A 22,679-nucleotide genomic window follows, 5' to 3' on the forward strand; every position below is an offset into this window, starting at 1 on the left:
CACTGGGCACACACACAACTCCCAACCACACACACACTGGGCACACACACAGCTCCCAACCACACACACACTGGGCACACACACAACTCCCAACCTCACACACACACTGGGCACACACACAACTCCCAACCCCACACACACTGGGCACACACACAGCTCCCAACCCCACACACACTGGGCACACACACAGCTCCCAACCACACACACACTGGGCACACACACAACTCCCACCCCCACACACACACTGGACACACACACAACTCCCAACCTCACACACACACTGGGCACACACACAGCTCCCAACCCCACACACACTGGGCACACACACAGCTCCCAACCACACACACACTGGGCACACACACAACTCCCACCCCCACACACACACTGGGCACACACACAACTCCCAACCTCACACACACACTGGGCACACACACAGCTCCCAACCCCACACACACACTGGGCACACACACAGCTCCCAACCACACACACACTGGGCACACACACAACTCCCAACCACACACACACTGGGCACACACACAACTCCCAACCTCACACACACACTGGGCACACACACAACTCCCAACCACACACACACTGGGCACACACACAGCTCCCAACCACACACACACTGGGCACACACACAACTCCCAACCTCACACACACACTGGGCACACACACAACTCCCAACCCCACACACACTGGGCACACACAGCTCCCAACCCCACACACACTGGGCACACACACAGCTCCCAACCACACACACACTGGGCACACACACAACTCCCACCCCCACACACACACTGGGCACACACACAACTCCCAACCTCACACACACACTGGGCACACACACAGCTCCCAACCTCACACACACACTGGGCACACACACAACTCCCACCCCCACACACAACTCCCAACCTCACACACACACTGGGCACACACACAGCTCCCAACCTCACACACACACTGGGCACACACACAACTCCCACCCCCACACACACACTGGGCACACACACAACTCCCAACCTCACACACACACTGGGCACACACACAACTCCCAACCACACACACACACTGGGCACACACACAACTCCCAACCCCACACACACTGGGCACACACACAGCTCCCAACCACACACACACTGGGCACACACACAACTCCCAACCCCACACACACTGGGCACACACACAGCTCCCAACCTCACACACACACTGGGCACACACACAACTCCCAACCTCACACACACACTGGGCACACACACAACTCCCACCCCCATACACACACTGGGCACACACACAGCTCCCAAGCGCACACACACTGGGCACACACACAACTCCCAACCTCACACACACACTGGGCACACACACAACCCCCACACACACACTGGGCACACACACAGCTCCCAAGCGCACACACACTGGGCACACACACAACTCCCAACCACACACACACACTGGGCACACACACAACTCCCAACCCCACACACACTGGGCACACACACAGCTCCCAACCACACACACACTGGGCACACACACAACTCCCAACCCCACACACACTGGGCACACACACAGCTCCCAACCTCACACACACTGGGCACACACACAGCTCCCAACCACACACACACTGGGCACACACACAACTCCCAACCCCACACACACTGGGCACACACACAGCTCCCAACCACACACACACTGGGCACACACACAGCTCCCAACCACACACACACTGGGCACACACACAACTCCCAACCCCACACACACTGGGCACACACACAGCTCCCAACCACACACACTGGGCACACACACAGCTCCCAACCACACACACACTGGGCACACACACAACTCCCAACCCCACACACACTGGGCACACACACAACTCCCAACCCTACTCACACTGTGCACACACACAGCTCCCAACCCCACACACACTGTGCACACACACAGCTCCCAACCCCACACACACTGGGCACACACACAACTCCCAACCCCACACACACTGTGCACACACACAACTCCCAACCACACAGACACACTGGGCAAACACACAGCTCCCAACCCCACACACACTGGGCACACACACAACTCCCAACCACACACACACTGGGCACACACACAACTCCCAACCTCACACACACACTGGGCACACACACAACTCCCAACCACACACACACTGGGCACACACACACTGGGCACACACACAGCTCCCAAGCGCACACACACTGGGCACACACACAACTCCCAACCCCACACACACTGTGCACACACACAGCTCCCAACCCCACACACACTGTGCACACACACAGCTCCCAACCCCACACACACTGGGCACACACACAGCTCCCAACCCCACACACACTGTGCACACACACAGCTCCCAACCCCACACACACTGGGCACACACACAGCTCCCAAGCGCACACACACTGGGCACACACACAGCTCCCAACCCCACACACACTGGGCACACACACAGCTCCCAAGCGCACACACACTGGGCACACACACAGCTCCCAACCCCACACACACTGGGCACACACACAACTCCCAACCCCACACACACTGGGCACACACACAACTCCCAACCCCACACACACTGTGCACACACACAACTCCCAACCGCACACACACTGGGCACACACACAGCTCCCAACCTCACACACACACTGGGCACACACACAACTCCCAACCGCACACACACTGGGCACACACACAGCTCCCAAGCGCACACACACTGGGCACACACACAGCTCCCAACCACACAGACAGACAGACACACACTGCGCGCGCACACACATTGACGCCCAGTTGCTGGGCGACCCCTCTCATCTCCCCGCCCCGAAGCGCCGCACATGCGCAGTCCCCTTTGGCGCCGGTTGGAATGGCGGGCGCGCGTGTGAGTTGCCGGGAGTGAGGGGGTGACGTCAGGACGCACGGCCGCCGCCGTCTGCGTGCCTCCTGCGCCTGCGTGCGGGGCCGGCCCGGATCGCAGCCTCAGAGCGTGTGTGGCCCGGCCTGGCCGGGGGGTGGGGGAGGGGGTTTGGTCTGCCTGCCTGTGAGTGTGTGTGTGTGGGTCTGCCGCTGCCTCGCAACCCCCCCCATTCCCCTGTCGGCCCAGCGGGGAATCGTTCATGTGTTTTACCCTCCCTCCCTCCCCGTTACCCCCTCATGTGCGTTCCCGTTTGTGATATAATTTTATATAAGCACGGGGGGGGGGAAGGATATATATCTAATATATGAATTTAGTCTCTGAACTGCCTCCTCCCCTGGAGCCGAGGATGTTTTCTACAACCGAGCCCGGTAAGTGGTTTGTTAAAATGGTTCTGTTCCCCTGTTACCGGCCGTTTTGACGAGCTCGGGGTGTGTGTGTGTTTTTTGGGGGGGGGGGTGGAAGCCGTCCCCTGGCTCTCGGCGTCACCCACCCAATCCCCGGGCTCGGGTCGAGGCGTCGTCCCCCCGAGCATCGCAGTGCGGCCGGGCTGGCGCCTGCTGTAAAGCCCAGGCCGAGAGCCCGCCGCCGGCTTTCCGCCTTCCGTGTGTGTGTGGGGGGCTGTGGGCCTTCGGAAAGTTTCCCCATCTCCCTCATTACACACCGCCGGGGAGGGATGGGGAGAGGTCCTGCCCTTTTAAATTGGGGCGGGCGAGGGGTTCGCCATCAAGTCCCGCGACGCTGCCAGCCTCTAATTGGGTGGGCTCCCGGTGGGACTTTCCCCAATATTTGAACTTTTAAAAAAAAAATAATAACTGGCAAGATTTGAAGAGGGAGGGGTGGGCAACCCGCTGGCTGGAAATTGCTGGAGCTAGTGAAGGAGAATGCACGATTGCAGGTCGCCTCAAGTGTGGTTGGTTGCCCTGTGTGTGTAAATATGAGGGAGGTTGCACCAGAAGTCCAATTTCGACCATCACACTTTTCAACTTGACATTTGGGAAACAGATAACTTGTTTTTTTTTTTAAACAGAGGGAAATGTGCACGTCCTTTAATGAAACCCACAAAAATCCATTCTAAATTTGATCTTGTACGCTTTAGGATGATACCAGTGATCTGCAACTGGCTTTGCTGCTGTTTTTGAAATGTCTACAAAATGCTATAGTATCTGGGTGATTTTGACCATCTGTGTACACTCTGAAAGAATCATTCACTTAAGCTTGTACCCTTTTAAATTGTTATTAATATTTATCCAGTTCATTTTGTAAATGTAGTTACGGATCCAGTGTGTGCCAACAGTGTAAAATTTAGTGATAGCTTAAATTTATGCTCATTGACTCACTATAGTTCACCTCTCTGCCTCACCAAAGCCAAGTATAATTTTAGGCACCTATTTAATGCTAACTGTCAGTGCTCATGGAAAGGCTTCTGTACTGTCTCCTCAAAACTAAATGTCTTGTATCATAGTGAATTGGTTAATGGGTAGGAAGCTGGGATACATTTTTTTTTATGGGACAATTCAAGTTGGCAGGCGATGACTAGTGAAATGCTGCAAGGGTCAGTGCTGGGGCTTCATCTATATCAACCCATGTTAATGAGATGAAGCGACAGTCTATTGACTGATGTTGCAAAGATAGGTGGGAATGCAAGTTGTGAGAAGGACACAGGCCACAGTGGGTGGGCAACAAGTTGACAGATGGATTGTAATGGTTCGGGTGAGGTTATTCACTTTAAAAATAGAAAAGCAAAATATTTTTTAATAAATGCGAAACTTGCGAATATTGATGTTCAGAGAATTTTGGGTGCGCTTGTAATAGGAACACAAAAAGTTAGCATGTAGGTATAACAGACGATTATTGCAAGAGGATTGGAATATAACAATAAGGACGTCTTTCAACGCTGTACCGAGACTACATATAGAATACTGTGTCCGGTTTTAGTCGCTACATTTAAGGAAGGATATAACATTGGAGGCAGTGCAGTGAAGTTCACTAGCCCCTCTTCAATTTCCCGTCATTGTCAGCGGTTCTTTCAACCATCTGGGCCTGAAGGCCTGGATTTCCCTCCGCAAACGCCTTTGCGTCTCTTCCGTTATGATGCTGATATACCTATTAGGTCACTTGTCCTAATGCCTCCTTTCTTGGCTCAGTGTAAATTTTCTTTGATTGTGCTCCGCTGGGATGTTCTTACTATGTTAAAGATGCTATATAAATGTAGATTATATTGTTAAATGCAACAGCCAATTTATGAACTGGGAGACATCACTGTTTGCATTCCTCTCATGTAAGAAACATGTTGATCACTTTCATTTGCCACAACTTCATCATTTATTCTGTTACCATTTCATAGAACTCTGAAATTTGTCAGATTTGTGCTGACTGATCGTAATTAACTTGTGTATATCTAAGTGAGTATTGACTTCGGCCACTACAACTTGTCAGACGAGCCAAATTAGGCTGATTGGTCTGTAGATACTCAGTTTATCCTTTACCTATTTGAACAGTGATGTTATATCATGAGCTCTCCAGTCCTGTGGTACTGCTTACACATCTAAGGTTATTTGATTATCTGTTGTCAGAGCCCCTGCTTTTTCTCCCTGTCCCCCTTCAGTATTGTAGGATTCAGGCCTCAACCACTTTTCCGCTTTTTGGTAATATTCTCCGATCTATATTAATTGCTTTGCCTCTGGTATCTATTAATTTCCACTGTTTCCATAAAATCAAGGCAAACTACTTATTTAGTATCTATTCCTTTGTTCTAATAAGACTTTGTCATGAATTATTCTCTTATTGTTTTGCTCTAATTTAATTTATTTTGTTTTTAAAAATGTATTTTCTTACAAACATGTATCAAAGCAGGTTGCAGCCAATAAACACCCTGGGAAACATACTTCCCAACAATCAACTATACAGTCTGTACAGACCTTTTCCTTTTCACCACCCCCTCTCCCCACCACGGTCACAAACATTCCCCACCTTTCTCAAACTCCCCTGCTGGGCCCTTAGCTCATACTACTTCATCTCCAACCGCAGGAAGTCGTACAGGTCACCCAACCAAGCCGCTACCTCTGGTGGCGATGCTGATCGCCACTCCAGCAAAATTTGTCGCCGTGCAATCAGAGAGGCAAAGGCCACAACATCAGCCTTCCTCCTCTCCATGAGCTCTGGCTTCTCTGAAACCCCAAATATCGCCACCAAAGGGTCCGGGTCTACCTCCTCCTCCACTACCCTGGCTAAGACCGCGAACACTCCTGCCCAGAATCCTCCAAGTTTTTCGCAACCCCAAAACATGTGCGCGTCATTCGCTGGCCCCTGCCCACACCTCTCACACACATCTGCTACCACCTGAAAGAACCCACTCATTCTCGCCTGAGTCATATGCACCCTGTGCACCACCTTAAACTGTATCAGGCTCATCCTTGCGCAAGAATAGGTCCCGTTTACCCTTCGCAGTGCCTCACTTCATACTCCCCAATTGATATCCCCTCCCAACTCCGCTTCCCATTTCTCCTTGATCCACCCGCTCACCTCCCTGCTCCCCCAGCCACTTGTATATATCCCCAATTCTTCCCTCCCCTTCCACATCCGGAAGCAGCAGTTGCTCCAGCAGGGTGTATTCCAGCAACCGAGGGAACACCCTCCAAACCTTTTGCGCAAAGTCCCTCCCCTGCAGATACCTGAACTCACTGCCCCTCGGCAGCTCTACCCACTCCCTTGGATCCTCCAGACTGGCAAATCCTTCCTCCAAATACAATTTCTCACCTTGACCAACCCCCCCCAAGCAGGGTCCTCCCCACCCTCTACACTTTCCCCGCCCATACAAAGTCCGAGATGATTGTGTCCACTTTCCGAAAAAGAGGCCTTTGGTTTCAAGATCGGGAGAGCAGGACCTTAAAACACAAGTGTTGATCTAGTATCCGCGAAAGCTTTCATCCTGCCTGGAGAATTGTTTACTGTGGTGGAATGAAGGTTTAATAACTTGTTTCAGGGTAGAATGTGTATGGAACACTCTTGACTAAAGTCAATCTAAATTAAACATTAATAATTATCTCAATTATCGCAGAACATGCTCTTCATCCTGGCCTTTGCACTCATGCAGGCAAGTAGGCCTAATCATATTTACTTTATCTTTTCCCCCCCATTCTACTGTCTTGTCCGCCCGCCCATCCTAGCCTTGCATGCCATGGCGGCTTCAACCCTTAACCACAGACGTGCAGTCCACTGCCTCACATGTCCAGAAGAAAGTTGCCCAAAGAAACTTGAGAAGCAGGATTGATAGATGTGAAGCTGTCATGTTAATATTCTGTACCATTGAATGCAAAACAAGGCAGATGTTAGGATGTGCATTAAGGTCAACATTGAACTAAAATAATGGGGTAGTCCTGCCATTTTATAAATCATGGTGACTACTTTTAGAATACTCTGTATAATTTTTGTCCCTGTAATATCAATCGGGTAATTCCAGTTATTGAGAGGATCCATAAAAAGGCAACCAAAGTGATGGAGAGAAGGTTGAGAGGTAGTATGGTTGCAGTTTTTAGGATTCTAATGGAACTAGATTTTGTATGCCATTATAAATTTTGATTTTCTTTGGAACAGTAGAATCGGACAGAGCTTGCAATGAAAGGTGCTAAACCAAAGTGCCGAAACATTATTTCAGCGAGGGAGTGCTAAGTGCATGGATCTGGCTCCATGGAGAATAGCAGAAGATAAAAATGTTGATTGATACAGGTGCAAATGAGACTTCTTTCAGTAAAGAATATTTTTGGGTACAGCATAGGTAAATTGAGGTATAACATGTGGGAACTAGAATTTCTGTGGGGAACAAGTGACTTTGAACCACTGGCCCCAAAAGTGCTCCATTACTGGTAGGCCATGCTGGCCTCATGTCTGGGTCTGTTGTAGACTAATTGATATTGATTGCAATGATTAGTCAATGTCTCTTATTATTCTTTGTATCATGTAAGCAGCAGGATAATGGAAGGTGACTTGGTGGGCCTTTCTTTCATCCAACACTATCATGGCCCTTTCCTCCAGACTGGAAACTGTGCATCTTAGGAGGAGACGGAGCAGGATAATGGGCAGGTGCTCTAATTGGCAAGATGTGACTCGTATCTGCATCGGAGCTTCAACATTCTTTTTTTTTTATGTATAGAGTACCCAATTCTTTTTTCAAATTAAGGGGCAATTTAGCTTGGCCAATCCACCTCCCTGCACATCTTTTGGGTTTTTAGGGGTGACCACGCAGACACGGGGAGAATGTACAATCTCCACACAGACTGTGACCTGGGGCTGGGATCGTACCAGGGTCCACGGTGCCGTGAGGCAGCAGTGCTAACCATATTCATAGCATTTATTAATGATTTATGCAATAGAACGCCACGTATTCAAATTTGTTGGTGACAAAGATAGGCAGAATTGTAATCAATGTATGGATTTATGAAGGGGAAATCATGCTTGATAAATCTACTGGAATTCTTCAAGGATGTAACTGGTAGAGTTGATGAGGGGGAGCCAGCGGATATGGTTTATTTGGACTTTCAGAAGGCTTTTGACAAAGTCCCGCATAAGAGACTTAACGTGCAAAATTAAATGGGATTAGGGCTGTGTATTGAGATGGATAGAAAACTCGTTGGGAGACGGGGGGAAAAAAAGAGTAGGAATTAACAGGTCTTTTTCAAATTGGTAGACAGTGACTCGTGGGGTACAGCAGGGATCGGTGCAAGGACCCCAGCTATTCACTACATATAATATGAATGATTTAGATGAGGGGACAAAATGTAATGTCTCCAAATTTGCGAATGACACCAAGTTGGGTGGGAGGGTGAGCTGTGAGGAGGGTGTAGAGATCAAGTGTGATTTGGACAAGTTGAGTGAGTGGGCAAATGAATGGCAATGCAGTACATTTTGGATAAATGCGAGTTTATCCACTTTGGCAGGCAACAAAAACAAGAAGGCAGACTGTTAGCTGAATGGCCATAAATTAGGAGAGGGGAACCTGCAATGAGACGTCCTCATATACCTGTCACTGAAGGTAAGCATACAGTTATAGCAGGCGGTAAAGAAGGCAAATGGTATGCTGACCTTCATTGTGAGAGGATTTGAGTTGAGGATCTGGGATGTCTTTCTGTGATTATACAGGTCCTTGGTGAGACCACACCTGGAATATTGTGTACAGTTTTGGTCTCCTTATCTGAGGAAGGACGTTCTTTCTCTAGAGGGAGTGCGGTAAAGGTTTACCTGACTGATTCCTGGTACGGTGGGACTGGCGTATGAGGTGAGATTGTCGGTTAGGATTGTATTCGCTGGAGTTCAGAAGAATAAGATGGGGATCAAACAGAAACGTATAAAGTTCTAACAGTACTAAACAGGGTAGGTGTAAAAAGGATATTCCCGATGGTGGGGATGTCCAGAACCAGGGGTCACAGTCTGAGAATATGGAGTAGACCACTTGGGACAGAGATGAGAAGAAATTTCTTCATCCAGACAGGTGAGCCTGTGGAGTTTGTTACCACAGGAAATAGTTGAGGACAAAACATTGTATGTTTTTAAGAAGAGTTAGATATAGCACTTGGGGCGAAGGGGATCAAAGGATCTGGGGAGAATGCAGGATTAGGCTATTGAGTTGGAAGATCAACCATAATGAATGGCGGGGCAGGCTCGTAGGGCCGAATGGCCTCCCTGCCCCTATTTTCTATGTTTCTGTGTAGATGGAATAATAAGATCAGAAAAAGTATTGATTAAGTGAATGGGTGAAACTGGGAAATGTGAGGTCATCCACTTTGGACCTAGAAAGAGTATACAGTGTACTTTATAAATGGGTTTGGATTTATTGTCATGAACCGAGGTACAGTGAAAAGTATTGTTCTGCGTACAGTCCAGACAGATCGTTCTATATGTTAAACATATAGGACATACAATAGATATACAATGTAAATACATAGACATAAACATTGGGTGAAGCATCCGGATGTTGTACTAAATAGAGAAGATGCGTGGCGAGATCAGTTCAGTCCACAAGAGAGTCATACGGGAGTCTGGTAACAATGGGGAAGAAGCTGTTTTTGAATCGGTTAGTGCGTATTCTCAAACTTTTGTATGTCGTGCCCAATAGAAGAGGTTGGAAGAGAATAATCCGGGTGGGAGGGGTCTTTAATTATGCTGCCTGCTTTCCCAAGGCAGCAGGAGGTGCAGCCAGAGTCAATGGAGGGGAGGCAATGGACTTGTTAAAAGCTAGAAAAAAAATCACAGTCCAAAGAGAAGAATCATTAAAATGTCATGAACACAGAAAACAATTAAAATTTATATCTTGAGGGCTAGAATACAAGGGGGAGCAAGGCCTGGTTAGACCAGACCTGGAATACTGTAAGCAGTGCTGGGCTCCACGCCTTAGGATATGTTGGCCTTGGAGGGAGTGCAGTGTAGATTTACCAGAATGGTGCATGAACTCCAAAGGAGAGATTACATAAACCAATATAGTATTCTTTGTAATTCAGAAGATTCTGGGACAATTTGATCAAACGTTTCAAGATGTCATTAGGAACAAAGGGGTACTGTTTCTGCTGGCTGGCGAGTCTAAGAGTGGAGCTGTAATTTAAAAATAGGAGCCAGAGCTTTCAGGGGTTAAATTATGAAATACTTCTGCATTCAAAGGATTGAATTTTGGAACTCTCTTCCACAAATGGCAACTTTTTTCCTCTTTATTCTTTCATGGGGTGTGGGTGTCACTGGCAGTTGCTAATCACTAATTGCCCTCAGAGGGCAGTTAAGCATCAACCTTATTGCTGTTAGTCTGGAGTCGCATGTAAGGGTGGCAGATTTTCTTCTCTCAAGGACATTACTGAACCAGATAGGTTTTTACGACAGTCAACAATGGTTTCACGGTCATTGTTCGACCTTTAATTACAGACTATTGTTGAGTTCAAATTCCACCATCTGCCGTGGTGGGGTTTGAACCCCGGTCCCCAGAGCATGTCTCTGGATTACTAGTTCAGTAACAATACCACTATGCCACTGCCTCCCCTAAATTGACGGGACGTCAGTTAAATTTAAATTTGTGATTGATAGGTTTTGTTAACCAATGGGGTTATATGGAATTGGGTAGCAGATCAGCGATGATCTCATTGAATGATGGATCAAGCTCAAGGAACTAAATGGCCTACTCCTATTCCTTTGTTCCTACAGTGTCCTATTCTTCAGTCATTTGTCACTTTCCCTGTAGTCTGCCGTTCTGATGAAAGAAGCCCCAATGTTTCATTTAAAAAAATATATATATATTATTGTATTTCATGATTTTCAGGCAGCATCCTACATTGTGCTCTCTTTAAAGCCTCTGACCTGATACGGCCTTGTCTCCAATACACGATACTGTAGCCGGGTTTTATTAACATTTTTGCGTTGCCCCATGGCGTTTGCATTCAAAACCTCTTTCCTCCTCCCAGCAAACCTACTTCCATTCGGGATATATTTGCTGCCAGTTTTTTTTTCAAAAAATGTATCGCTTTGCAATTATGCAGATTGAATCCATCTGCCCCTTTTTTTAAATCCCATATATCAGTATCTCATGATTCACTTGAACCATACCTACTGTTGTGATATCATTGGCAGTTTTTGACACCACTCCCTGTTGGCATATAGCCAACCATTCGCACATATAATGAATAGGAATAATCTCCGAACTGAACCTTGTTGGACATCATGGTTACATGTCTAAGCATTCTGAAGAGGAGAAGGCTGAACCTCTCCCCATTTTCTCTTTCCCAACCAACTTATAATTTAGATTTCTACAATTTTATTTCGAGCTCTTTAATCTTGCCCTGTTTAGTATGAAGACTTTCCTAAAGTGACCTTTGATTGCAGGTCCCCCTGCCACCCGTTTAACATGTCTGTTAGCGCTTTAAATAAAATTGGGGTTTATTAACCAGATTGTACCTTTTAAAATCCTTTTGTAAGTTCTGATAATATAAATATGTGGTAATTCCATCCTTTAATTGAAAACTCTAAAATGACACCCAAGCAACGTGCTGAATAAACTGACCTGTAAATACTCTGATTTCTTTGTTTCACCAGGTTGGCTAATCTTCAGTCCTCTGGTGCAAATCTGCATTCAAACAATCCCTCTGAAATATTGTTTCCAGGGCCCTGTCAGTTTCCTTCCCCTGGATTGGAAGATGTATTTTATTGGCCTGAGATTCGGTCTTTCATTTCCTAGAATTTACAGAATTTAGCCTGACTCAATTAATTAGGGGTTTCCTTTAAGTTATAACTCACCTTTCTCACAAGTAGCTTAGTATTTACCTCCTCTTCAGAATCCTTCTCTTTAGCATAGACTGATGTGAAGTACTTTTTAAATACTTATGCCACAATTTGATCGTCTATAAATGGCTGATCCTCTTAATGGATTGACCTTGCTTTTAGCAATTCTTTTTTGATAGATATACATTATAGTTCTCTTTGAATTTTTGAAATATTTCCTCAATCCCTCAGAAATCCTTACCCTGCTTATTAACATATTTTCTTTCACCACATTCTCCTAATTTTGATCATTCTAATTCTTCTCTTCAATTTTAATGGGCTTGTAATCTCTATTTATCAGTGAAATCTGTAATTTTTTTCCCTTTTAAAAACAATTTAGAGTACCCAATTCATTTTTTCCAATTGAGGGGCAATTTAGTGTGTCCAATCCACCCACCCTGCACATCTTTGGGTTATGGGGGCGAAACTCAAGCAAACACAGGGAGAATGTGCAAACTCCACATGGACAATGACCAGGGCTGGGACCTCAGCGCCGCGAGGCAGCAGTGCTAACCACTGCGCCACTGTGCTAGTGAAATCTGTAATTACAAATCATTTGTTTATCGTGAGTGCTTAAGGCAGATGTAGAAATCGAAGGTACACAGAATCATTCTTCCAAGAATTCGAGCGGATATATTTTGTTCGTTGTTTTGTTAACCCGATGAAAATGATCTTTTGAGAGGAGGAATGCACATCTAAAGTCCTGACACTCCTATGATTGGGCTGCTTTAGTAGCACTGGTGTGCAACAGAAGAAAATAGCATTTTAAAAACAATGTATATTTCTAGTCATCACCTTTCATCACTTGTCACTCCCACAAGACCAGCTGTTCTGCAACTGCTTCAACAAAATGGTGGATAACTGAAAAACCTTTCTCCAGTTGTAAAATACAATTTTGTTTATTCGTTAACTGGCCAGCATTTATTGCCCATCTCTAGTTGCTCTTGAGAAGGTGGTGGCGAGGTGCTGCCTTATCTGCTCTGGTCCCTGCTGTTAGAGAGGGCGTTCCAGCATTTTGACCAGTGACAGTGAAGGAACACAGTAAGAAGTCTTACAACACCAGGTTAAAGTCCAACAGGTTTGTTTCGATGTCACTAGCTTTCAGAGCGCTGCTCCTTCCTCAGGTGAATGAAGAGGTATGTTCCAGAAACATATATATATAGACAGATTCAAAGATGCCAGACAATGCTTGGAATGCGAGCATTAGCAGGTGATTAAATCTTTACAGATCCAGAGATGGGGGTAACCCCAGGTTAAAGAGGTGTGAATTGTGTCAAGCCAGGACAGTTGGTAGGATTTTGCAGGCCAGATGGTAGGGGATGAATGTAATGTGACATGAATCCCAGGTCCCGGTTGAGGCCGCACTCATGTGTGCGGAACTTGGCTATAAGCTTCTGCTCGGCGATTCTGCGTTGTTGCGCGTCCTGAAGGCCGCCTTGGAGAACGCTTACCCGGAGATCAGAGGCTGAATGCCCTTGAATGCTGAAGTGTTCCCCGACTGGAAGGGAACATTCAAAGGAACAGTGATATATTTCAAAGTCAGGATAGTGAGTGGCTTGGAGGGGAATCTCCAGGTGGTGTTCCCATGTATTTGCTGCTCTTATAAAAGCAAATTACTGCGGATGCTGGAATCTGAAACAAAAGAGAAAATGCTGGAAAATCTCAGCAGGTCTGGCAGCATGTGTAGGGTGAGAAAATGCTCACGTTTCGAGTCCAATGACTCTGTCAAAGCTAACAGCCAGAGAATGTGGAGAATATTTATACTGTGGAGTGAGAATGAAAGATGAGTCTTTGCACAGAAACCCAGCGAAACGGGGTGCTCATCGCCACAGAAACCAAGGGAAAAGAGTGCTAATAGCAGTCCCCAGAGAGAACAAAAGGTGTGAGAGGCCAAACAGCAGGGAAACTAACATCAGAGGCTAAACTGTGACAGATGGAGATGTGGGGGAGGGGAAGGGGGAAGCAACGGGGAAAGGGGGTAAGGAAAGGTGGATAAGATGGGGGGGGGGGGGCGGCGGTTGATATATATTAAGAAAGATAAGAAAGAAAGAAATGGTAAGAGATAGTTGAAATGAAATGGGATGAAAACAAATGGGTCTAGGTGGGGTAGAGCTAATCATCTGAAGTTGTTGAATTCGATGTTGAGACTGGAAGGCTGTATTATGCCTAACCGGAAGATGAGATGTTGTTCCTCCACTTTGCGTTGAGCTTCACTGGAACATTGCAACAGGCCAAGGATAGATATGTGGGCATGGGAGCAGGGTGCTGCTCTTGTCCTTCTAGAATCGAGATGGTAGTGGGTGTAGGTTTGGAAGGTGCTGCCGAAGGAACCGTGGTGAGTTTTGGCAGTGCATCTTGTAGATTGTGCACACTGCTACTACTGTGTGCCGGGGTGGAGGGAGTGAATATTTGAGGAAGAGATAGCAATCAAGTTGGTGCTTTGGATTGGATGGTGCCAAGCTGCTCTCTTTTAATTTAGAGTATTCTAACCACTGCACCACCGTGCCCCTCATGCCAAGCTTCTTGAATGTTGTTGGAGCTGCACTCACCCAGGGAAGTGGAGTGTATTCCATTACACTTCTGACTTGTGTCTTGTAGATGGTGGACAAGTTTTGGGGAGTCAGGTGGTGAGTTCCTCGCCATTGATCTGCTTTGGTAGCCACACAAGTTATATGGCTAGTCCAGTTCAGTTTCTGGTCAATGATAACTCCCGGAATGTTGATAGTGGGTGATTCAGTGATGGTTATTTCATTTGAATGTCAAGGGGTAAAGGTTGGATCCTGTCTTGTTGGATTTGGTCATAGCCTGGCACTTGTGAGGCACAAATGTAACTTGCCGCTTGTCAGCCCAAGCCATAATATTGTCCTGGTTTTGCTGCATTTGGACATGGACTGCTTCAGTATCTGAGGAGTTGCAAATGGTGCTGAACATTGTGCAGTTATCAGTGAATATTCACACTTACCTTGTGATGGAAGAAGGTCATTGATGAAGCACCCAAAGATGATTAGGCACCACCCTGAGGAACTACTGCAGTGAAGTCCTGGAGCTGAGATGATTGACCTTCAATCACCACAATTATCTTCCTTTGGGCCAGATATGTCTCCAACCAGTGGAGAGTTTCCCCCCTGATTCTCATTGACTCCAGTTTTACTGGGGCTCCTTGATTTTCTACTCACTCAAATGCTGCCTTATGTCAGAGGCAATCACACTCACCTCTGGCATTCAGCTTTTTGTCCAAGTTTGAACCAAGGCTGTAACCTTGAACACACTCATCTCCATCAAGGACGGTCACCTCAGCACTTCACTTTACCGCAAGCCCACGGATAACCTCACGATGCTCCACTTCTCCAGCTTCCACCCTAAACATGTTAAAGAAGCCATCCCCTATGGACAAGCCATCCGTATACACAGGATCTGCTCAGATGAGGAGGAACATAACAGACAACTACAGACGCTGAAAGATGCCCTCATACGAATGGAATATGGCGCTCGACTCATCGATCGACAGTTTCAGTGCACCACAGCAAAGAACCGCACCAACCTCCTCAGAAGACAAACACGGGGCACAACCGACAGAATACCCTTCGTCGTCCAATACTCCCCTGGAGCGAAGAAACTACAACATCTTTGCAGCCTTCAACACGTCATCGATGAAGACGAACATCTTGCCAAGGCCACCCCCACGTCCCCACTACTTGCCTTCAAACAACCGCGCAACCTCAAATAAACCATTGTTTGTAGCAAACTACCCAGCCTTCAGGAGAACAGCGACCACAACACCACACAATCCTGCCATGGCAACCTCTGCAAGACGTGCCAGATCATCGACATGGGTATCGCTATAACACGCGAGAACACCACCCCCCAGGTACATGGTGCATACTCGTGCGACTCGGCCAACGTTGTCTACCTCATGCTGCAGGAAAGGATGTCCCGAGACGTGGTACATTTGCAAGACCATGCAGACGCTGCGACAATGGATGAACGGACATCGCGCGACAATCCCCAGGCAGGAATGTTCCTTTCCAGTCGGGGAACACTTCAGCAGTCGAGGGCATTTCAGCCTCTGAAATTCGGGTAAGCGTTTTCCAAGACGGCCTTCAGGACGCGCGACAGTGCAGAATCGCCGAGCAGAGACTGATAGCCAAGTTCCGCACACATGAGTACGGCCTCAACCGGGACCTGGGATTCATGTCGCATTACATTCATCCCCCACCGTCTGGCCTGGGCTTGCAAAAACTTGCCAACTGTCCTGCCTTCAGACAATTCACACCTCTTTAACTTGGGGTGATCCCTCCCTCCAGTCGCTACGTCTGGACCTGTAAAGACTTAATTACCTGCAAAGACTCACATTCAAAGTATTGTCTTGCATCATTGTCTATATATGTGTTTCTGGAACCCATCTCTTCATTCACCTGAGGAAGGAGCTGCGCTCCGAAAGCTAGTGATTTGAAACAAGCCTGTTGGACTTTAACCTGGTGTTGTAAGACTTCTTACTAGAAGAGATTTATGAGGATGCTACCAGGATTTGATGGTCTGAGTTATAAGGAGTGGCTGGATAGGCTGAGACTTCTTTCCGTGGCGTGTAGGAGGCTTATGGGTGATCTTACAGAGGTCTATAAAATAATGAGGAGCATATATAAGGTAGATAGTCAACAGCATTTCCCAAAGATAGAGGAGTCTAGAACTAGATACGGATACGGGCCCCGGAGGTGTAGAAGATTTAAGTTTAGACGGGCAGCATGATCGGCGCAGGCTTGGCGGGTCGAAGGGCCTGTTCCTGTGCTGTACTTTTCTTTGTTTTTGTTTTGTAGAGGGCATAGGTTTAAGATGAGAGGGCAGAGATACAAAAGAGACCAGAGGGTGGTGAGCATCTGAAATGAAATGAAAATCGCTTATTGTCACAAGTAGGCTTCAAATGAAGTTACTGTGAAAAGCCCCTAGTCGCCACATTCCAGCGCCTGTTTGGGGAGGCTGGTACGGGAATTGAACCGTGCTGCTGCCGTGCCTTGGTCTGCTTTCAAAACCAGCGATTTAGCCCTGTGCTACAGTGGTAGGGTGGGTACAATTTTTCCTTTAAAAAAGTTAGATAGGGCAGCAGTGGGTTAGCCCTGCAGCCTCACGGCGCCGAGGTCCCAGGTTCGATCCTGGCTCTGGGTCACTGTCTGTGTGGAGTTTGCACATTCTCCCCGTGTTTGCGTGGGTTTCGCCCCCACAACCCAAAAGATGTGCAGGCTAGGTGGATTGGCCAAGCTAAATTGCCCCTTAATTGGAAAAAAATGAATTGGGTACTCTAAATTTATAATAAAAAAACCCAAAACACAGTTAGGCAGTTACATGGGCAGGGTGGGTATAGAGGGATGTGGGCCAAATGCGGGCAAGTGGGACTAGCTTAGTGACAGAAACTGGGTGGCATGGACAAACTGGGCCGAAGGGCCTGTTTCCATGCTGTAAACATCTATGACTCTGTGACCATCAAACTTACTGAAATCCTCCTAACCTTGTGTTTAATTGAATGTTACAGATTTGTGTGGGATTTCTATCTACTCTTGAAGAAATCCACTGAGTTTCTCCTTTTTTGATCCCAAACTGTTGTAAACCATAAAAGCCTAGAATGATATTTATTTTTATTCAATAAAGTTTTTCATTATTACCAGGTAAAACAAGACAATAACATAACAAACACCATAGCAAAATGCACCCCCTCTTCCCCCAGCAGCTGATGGTGACCAATCCAATGAAAAAGGAGATGAAAAGCTGCCACCTCGCGTGGAACCATTCCACCGACCCCCTCATGGTATATTTAACCATCTCAAGATCCAAAAATTCCATCAGATCACTCAGCCACAAATTCCATCAGATTACTGCAGCACTGGACTGTCCCGGGGGCCTCCACCCAAGTAGCAGTCTCCTTTGGGCTATTCCCGAGGCGAAGGCGAGGACGTCTGCCTTCACCCCCGTCCGGTGAGTCTGATGCACCAAAAATAGCCACCAACGGGCATGGGATCCAGCTGAATATCCAGAATCCTCAGCATGGCACTGAAAAAGGAGACCCAGAAGCGTACAAATTTAGAGCAAGACCAGCTGAGGCGGCAGGCTGCCTCATAGGTGATAGTGCAGATAGGGGATTTTCGTGGTGGGTTAGTTTCCGACCCAGGGAAGGTTAATGCAACAGTTGAGGCCTTGAATTATATATGCCCCAGCCTCCAGAGGAGAGACTGACAACAATATTGCTTTTGGTCTGTTTGTCTTTCCTGGTGGTGGAGCAGGGGAGAAGGGCGTTGAAAGTGATGGTGGGACCAGAGGATGTTATGAAGTATTGGGAGTAATGCAGTCGAGTAAAGCTCCTGGTTGGATGGTTCCCTATTGAATTTTATAAAAGGTTTGCGGGTCAGTTGATACCACTATTGCTGGATATGTTCAGCGATCCCTTGGCCTGGGGGATGTTGTCGGCCACGTTGGCGCAGGGCAGGCATCGATTACCCTGATCCTAAAGAAGGATAAGGATCCTCTGGAGTGTGGGTCATACCAACCCATTTTGATGTTGAATGCTGACGCTAAGATTACAAAGGTGTGGGTAATGTCTTTGAAGCCCTGCATCCCGGGGGTGATTTCAGAGGAGCAGACTGGTTTAGTTAAGGGTGGCAGTTGTCATTCCGTCTCCCTCCCAGTGCCCGAGCCAGAGATGGTTATTTCAATGGTCGCTGAAAAGGTGTTGGATAGGGTTGAGCGGTGGTACCTATTTGAATTTCTTGGAAGGTTTGGCTTTGGGTCACAAATGGATTTGCCTCCTGTACAGGGCACCCACCGCGAGTGTGCGAACGGATGCCCTGAGTTCGTGTTACTTACAATTGAACAGGGATATAAGGCAGGGTTGTCCGTTGTTTCCTTTTTTGTTTGCCTTGGCAATTAAGCCTCTGGCCATTGTGTTGAGGTCATCCATTAGGTGGAGTGGGATGGAGCAGGGGAGGGAGCATAGGGTGTCTTTATATGCAGATGATTGATCTGTTTCTGTATATCATGGACCCACTCCCCATTGCAGAGGAGATAATGAAGCTACTTCAGGGAGGGGAACTGATCTTGGGAAATTGCCGTTTCGCCTGGCCAGGACTAGCTTCCGTTATCTGGGAATCTGGGTGGCTCACGATTGGGCCTCGCTCCACAAACTTAACTTTGCTGGTCTGGAGAATGGGGTCAAGGCTGACTTGTAAAGATGGGATGTCCTCCCTCTGACCTTGGCGGGCAGGGTGCTGCTACTCCATTTGACATCATAAATCTAGTTCACCAAATGCCTTTATCGTGAACATATTTTTCTTATGGAAATAGCACACTCGTTTCTGTGAGCTGATCACCTCCTATCTTTTAAAATCCATTTTTAAAAAAACTTTGAGTCAGTGTAGCCCAGTTGTAGTAAGCAACACCCATCTCAGTCAACTACTGGAGAATGAGCAGGATGCCCGCTGTGTGCATCTCGGCATTTAGAAAGCCAGAAAATATCAATATTGCATATGGGCTAAACTAATCAAGTTTTAAAAAAATATTTAAAAGTAATTCACATAAGTAAAAATAATGCAAGTAAAATACTAACCAATGCAATGCGTGTATAAGGGAACTGCATATAGTGGGCGAGTCCACAGAAATTGAATAATTTCTTTTGAATAGGCTGAACCTTCATTTTTTGGTATAGAATTTATTCAACCTTGAAATGCATGAGAAACTGAAATATCTGTGAAATGTAACTTGAATAGTTGTGACAGTGGGATGCTCATTTCAATGAATTTATTGGAATTAATAAAGCTGAAGAAGTCGAGTAAGCAAGATATTAAGGTTTCACACTTTGGCAGATAATAGAATAATGACCTGTAACTGTTCTACATCTTTTTAGTTCAGTCATTTCCATTATTTTACCCACTCTGATAGCCCAATAAATATTGAATTACCATTGCCAGATTTGTCTTGTTTTAATGCGCATAGGTGCAAAAGACAAGGCCGAGGCATTCGCAACTATCTTCAGCCAGAAGTGCCTAGTGGATAATCGATCACGGTCTCCTCCGGGGCCTCCAGCATCACAGATATCAGTCTTCAGCCAATACGATTCACTCCACATGGTATCAAGAAATAGCTCAAGGCACTGGATATAGCAACGGCTATGGGCCCTGACAATATCCCGGCAATAGTACTGAAGACTTGTGCTCCAGACCTCGCTGCACCCCTAGCCAAACTGTTCTAGTACAGCTACAATGCTGGCATCTGCCCAGCAATGTGGAAAATTGCCCAGGTGTGTCGTGTACACAAGAAACGGGGCAAATCCAACCCAGCCAATTACCACCTACCCGTCTACTCTCCATCTTCAGCAAAGTGATGGAAGGAGTCATCAACAGTGCTATCAAGCAGCATTTTCTCAGCAATAACCTGCCCATGGATGCTCAGTTTGGTTTCCGCCAGGGTCACTCAGCTCCTGACCTCATTGCAGCCTTGGTACAATCATGGCCAAAAGAGCTGAATGCCAAAGATGTGGTGAGAGTGACTGCCGTTGACATTAAGACATCATTTGACTGAGAATGGCATCAATGAGCCCTAGCGAAACTGGAGTCGATGGGAATCTGAGGAAAACTCTGCAGTGGTTGGAGTCATACCTGGCCCAAAGGAAGATGGTTGTGGTAGTTGATGATCGTCCACTATTCTCCCGTGGGCAGCACGGTAGCATAGTGGTTAGCACTGTGGCTTCACATCGCCTGGGTCCCAAGTCCCGAAAGATGTGCCAGTAGGTAATTTGGATATTCTGAATTCTCCCTCTGTACCCGAACAGGTGCCGTAATATGACGACGGGGCTTTTCACACTAACTTCATTGCAGTGTAAATGTAAGCCTATTTGTGACAATGAAGCTTATTAAGATTAATTAGTTGGAGGTCAATCATAACTTTAGGGCATCCTAAAGTTCCTCAGGATAGTGTCCAACCATCTTTAGTTGCTTCATCAGTGACCTCCTTTCCATCATAAGGTCAGAAGTGGGGATGTTTGCGGATGACTGCACAATGTTCAGCACCATTCGTGGCTCCTCAGAAAATAAAGCAGTCCATGTCCAAATGCAGCAAGGCCTGGACAATATCCAGGCATGGGCCGACAGGTGGCAAGTTACATTTAGAACATAGAACATAGAAAAATACAGCACAGAACAGGCCCTTCGGCCCACGATGTTGTGCCGAACCGTTGTCCTAGATTAATCATAGATTATCATTGAATTTACAGTGCAGAAGGAGGCCATTCGGCCCATTGAGTCTGCACCGGCTCTTGGAAAGAGCACCCTACCCAAAGTCAACACCTCCACCCAACACTAAAGGCAATTTTGGACACTAAGGGCAATTTATCATGGCCGATCCACCTAACTTGCACATCTTTGGACTGCGGGAGGAAACCGGAGCACCCGAAGAAAACCCACGCAGACACGGGGAGGATGTGCAGACTCTGCACAGACAGTGACCCAAGCCGGAATTGAACCTGGGACCCTGGAGCTGTGAAGCAATTGTGCTATCCACAATGCTACCGTGCTGCCCTTAAGAACAAATAAATCTACGCTATATCATTTTTCCGTAATCCATGTACCTATCCAATAGCTGCTTGAAGATCCCTAATGTTTCCGACTCAACTACTTCCACAGGCAGTGCATTCCATGCCCCCACTACTCTCTGGGTAAAGAACCTACCTCTGACATCCCCCCTATATATTCCCCCATTCACCTTAAATTTATGTCCCCTTGTAATGGTTTGTTCCACCCGGGGAAAAAGTCTCTGACTGTCTACTCTATCTATTCCCCTGATCATCTTATAAACCTCTATCAAGTCGCCCCTCATCCTTCTCCGTTCTAATGAGAAAAGGCCTAGCACCCTCAACCTTTCCTCGTAAGACCTACTCTCCATTCCAGGCAACATCCTGGTAAATCTTCTTTGCACCTTTTCCAAAGCTTCCACATCCTTCCTAAAATGAGGCGACCAGAACTGTACGCAGTACTTCAAATGTGGCCTTACCAAAGTTTTGTACAGCTGCATCATCACCTCACGGCTCTTAAATTCAATCCCTCTGTTAATGAACGCTAGCACACCATAGGCCTTCTTCACAGCTCTATCCACTTGAGTGGCAACTTTCATTTGCGCCATACAAGTGCCAAGTAATGACCTACAAGAGAGGATCTGACCACCACTCCATGACATTCAATGGCATTACCATCGCTGAATCTGCATAATCAACATCCTGAGGGTTACCATTGATCAGAAACTGAATTGGACTAGCCACGTTAATACAGTGGCACCTACCTCGTGCGCGAGGTTGGGGCTGATACAGCTGAAGGTGGTATATATAGCACACCTCACAAGGGCGAGGATGAGTCGGCTCTTTGAGGGGGTAGACTATGTGTGTGAACGTTGTGGGGGGGGGGGGGGGGGGTGGTGCGCAAACCATGTTTTGGTC

The 22,679-nt window shown here is 46.9% G+C and overlaps 1 protein-coding gene across 2 annotated transcripts in view; it reads left to right on the forward strand.

The window, feature by feature from the left end:
- The first annotated feature begins 2,993 nt into the window (after positions 1-2,993).
- LOC140385796 (protein argonaute-2) overlaps positions 2,994-22,679 on the forward strand; it is a 130,425-nt gene continuing 110,739 nt past the window's right edge. Inside the window, exon 1 of one of the 2 annotated variants that reach the window (XM_072468325.1) lies at positions 2,994-3,294. In XM_072468325.1, coding sequence (XP_072324426.1) covers positions 3,231-3,294 — 64 coding nt within the window. In that variant the 5' untranslated portion in view covers positions 2,994-3,230. The remainder of the gene's footprint in view (positions 3,295-22,679) is intronic. The other variant, XM_072468326.1, reaches the window with a different exon arrangement.

Source organism: Scyliorhinus torazame, chromosome 11 (genome assembly GCF_047496885.1).
Source record: "Scyliorhinus torazame isolate Kashiwa2021f chromosome 11, sScyTor2.1, whole genome shotgun sequence".
Lineage (NCBI taxonomy): Eukaryota > Metazoa > Chordata > Chondrichthyes > Carcharhiniformes > Scyliorhinidae > Scyliorhinus > Scyliorhinus torazame.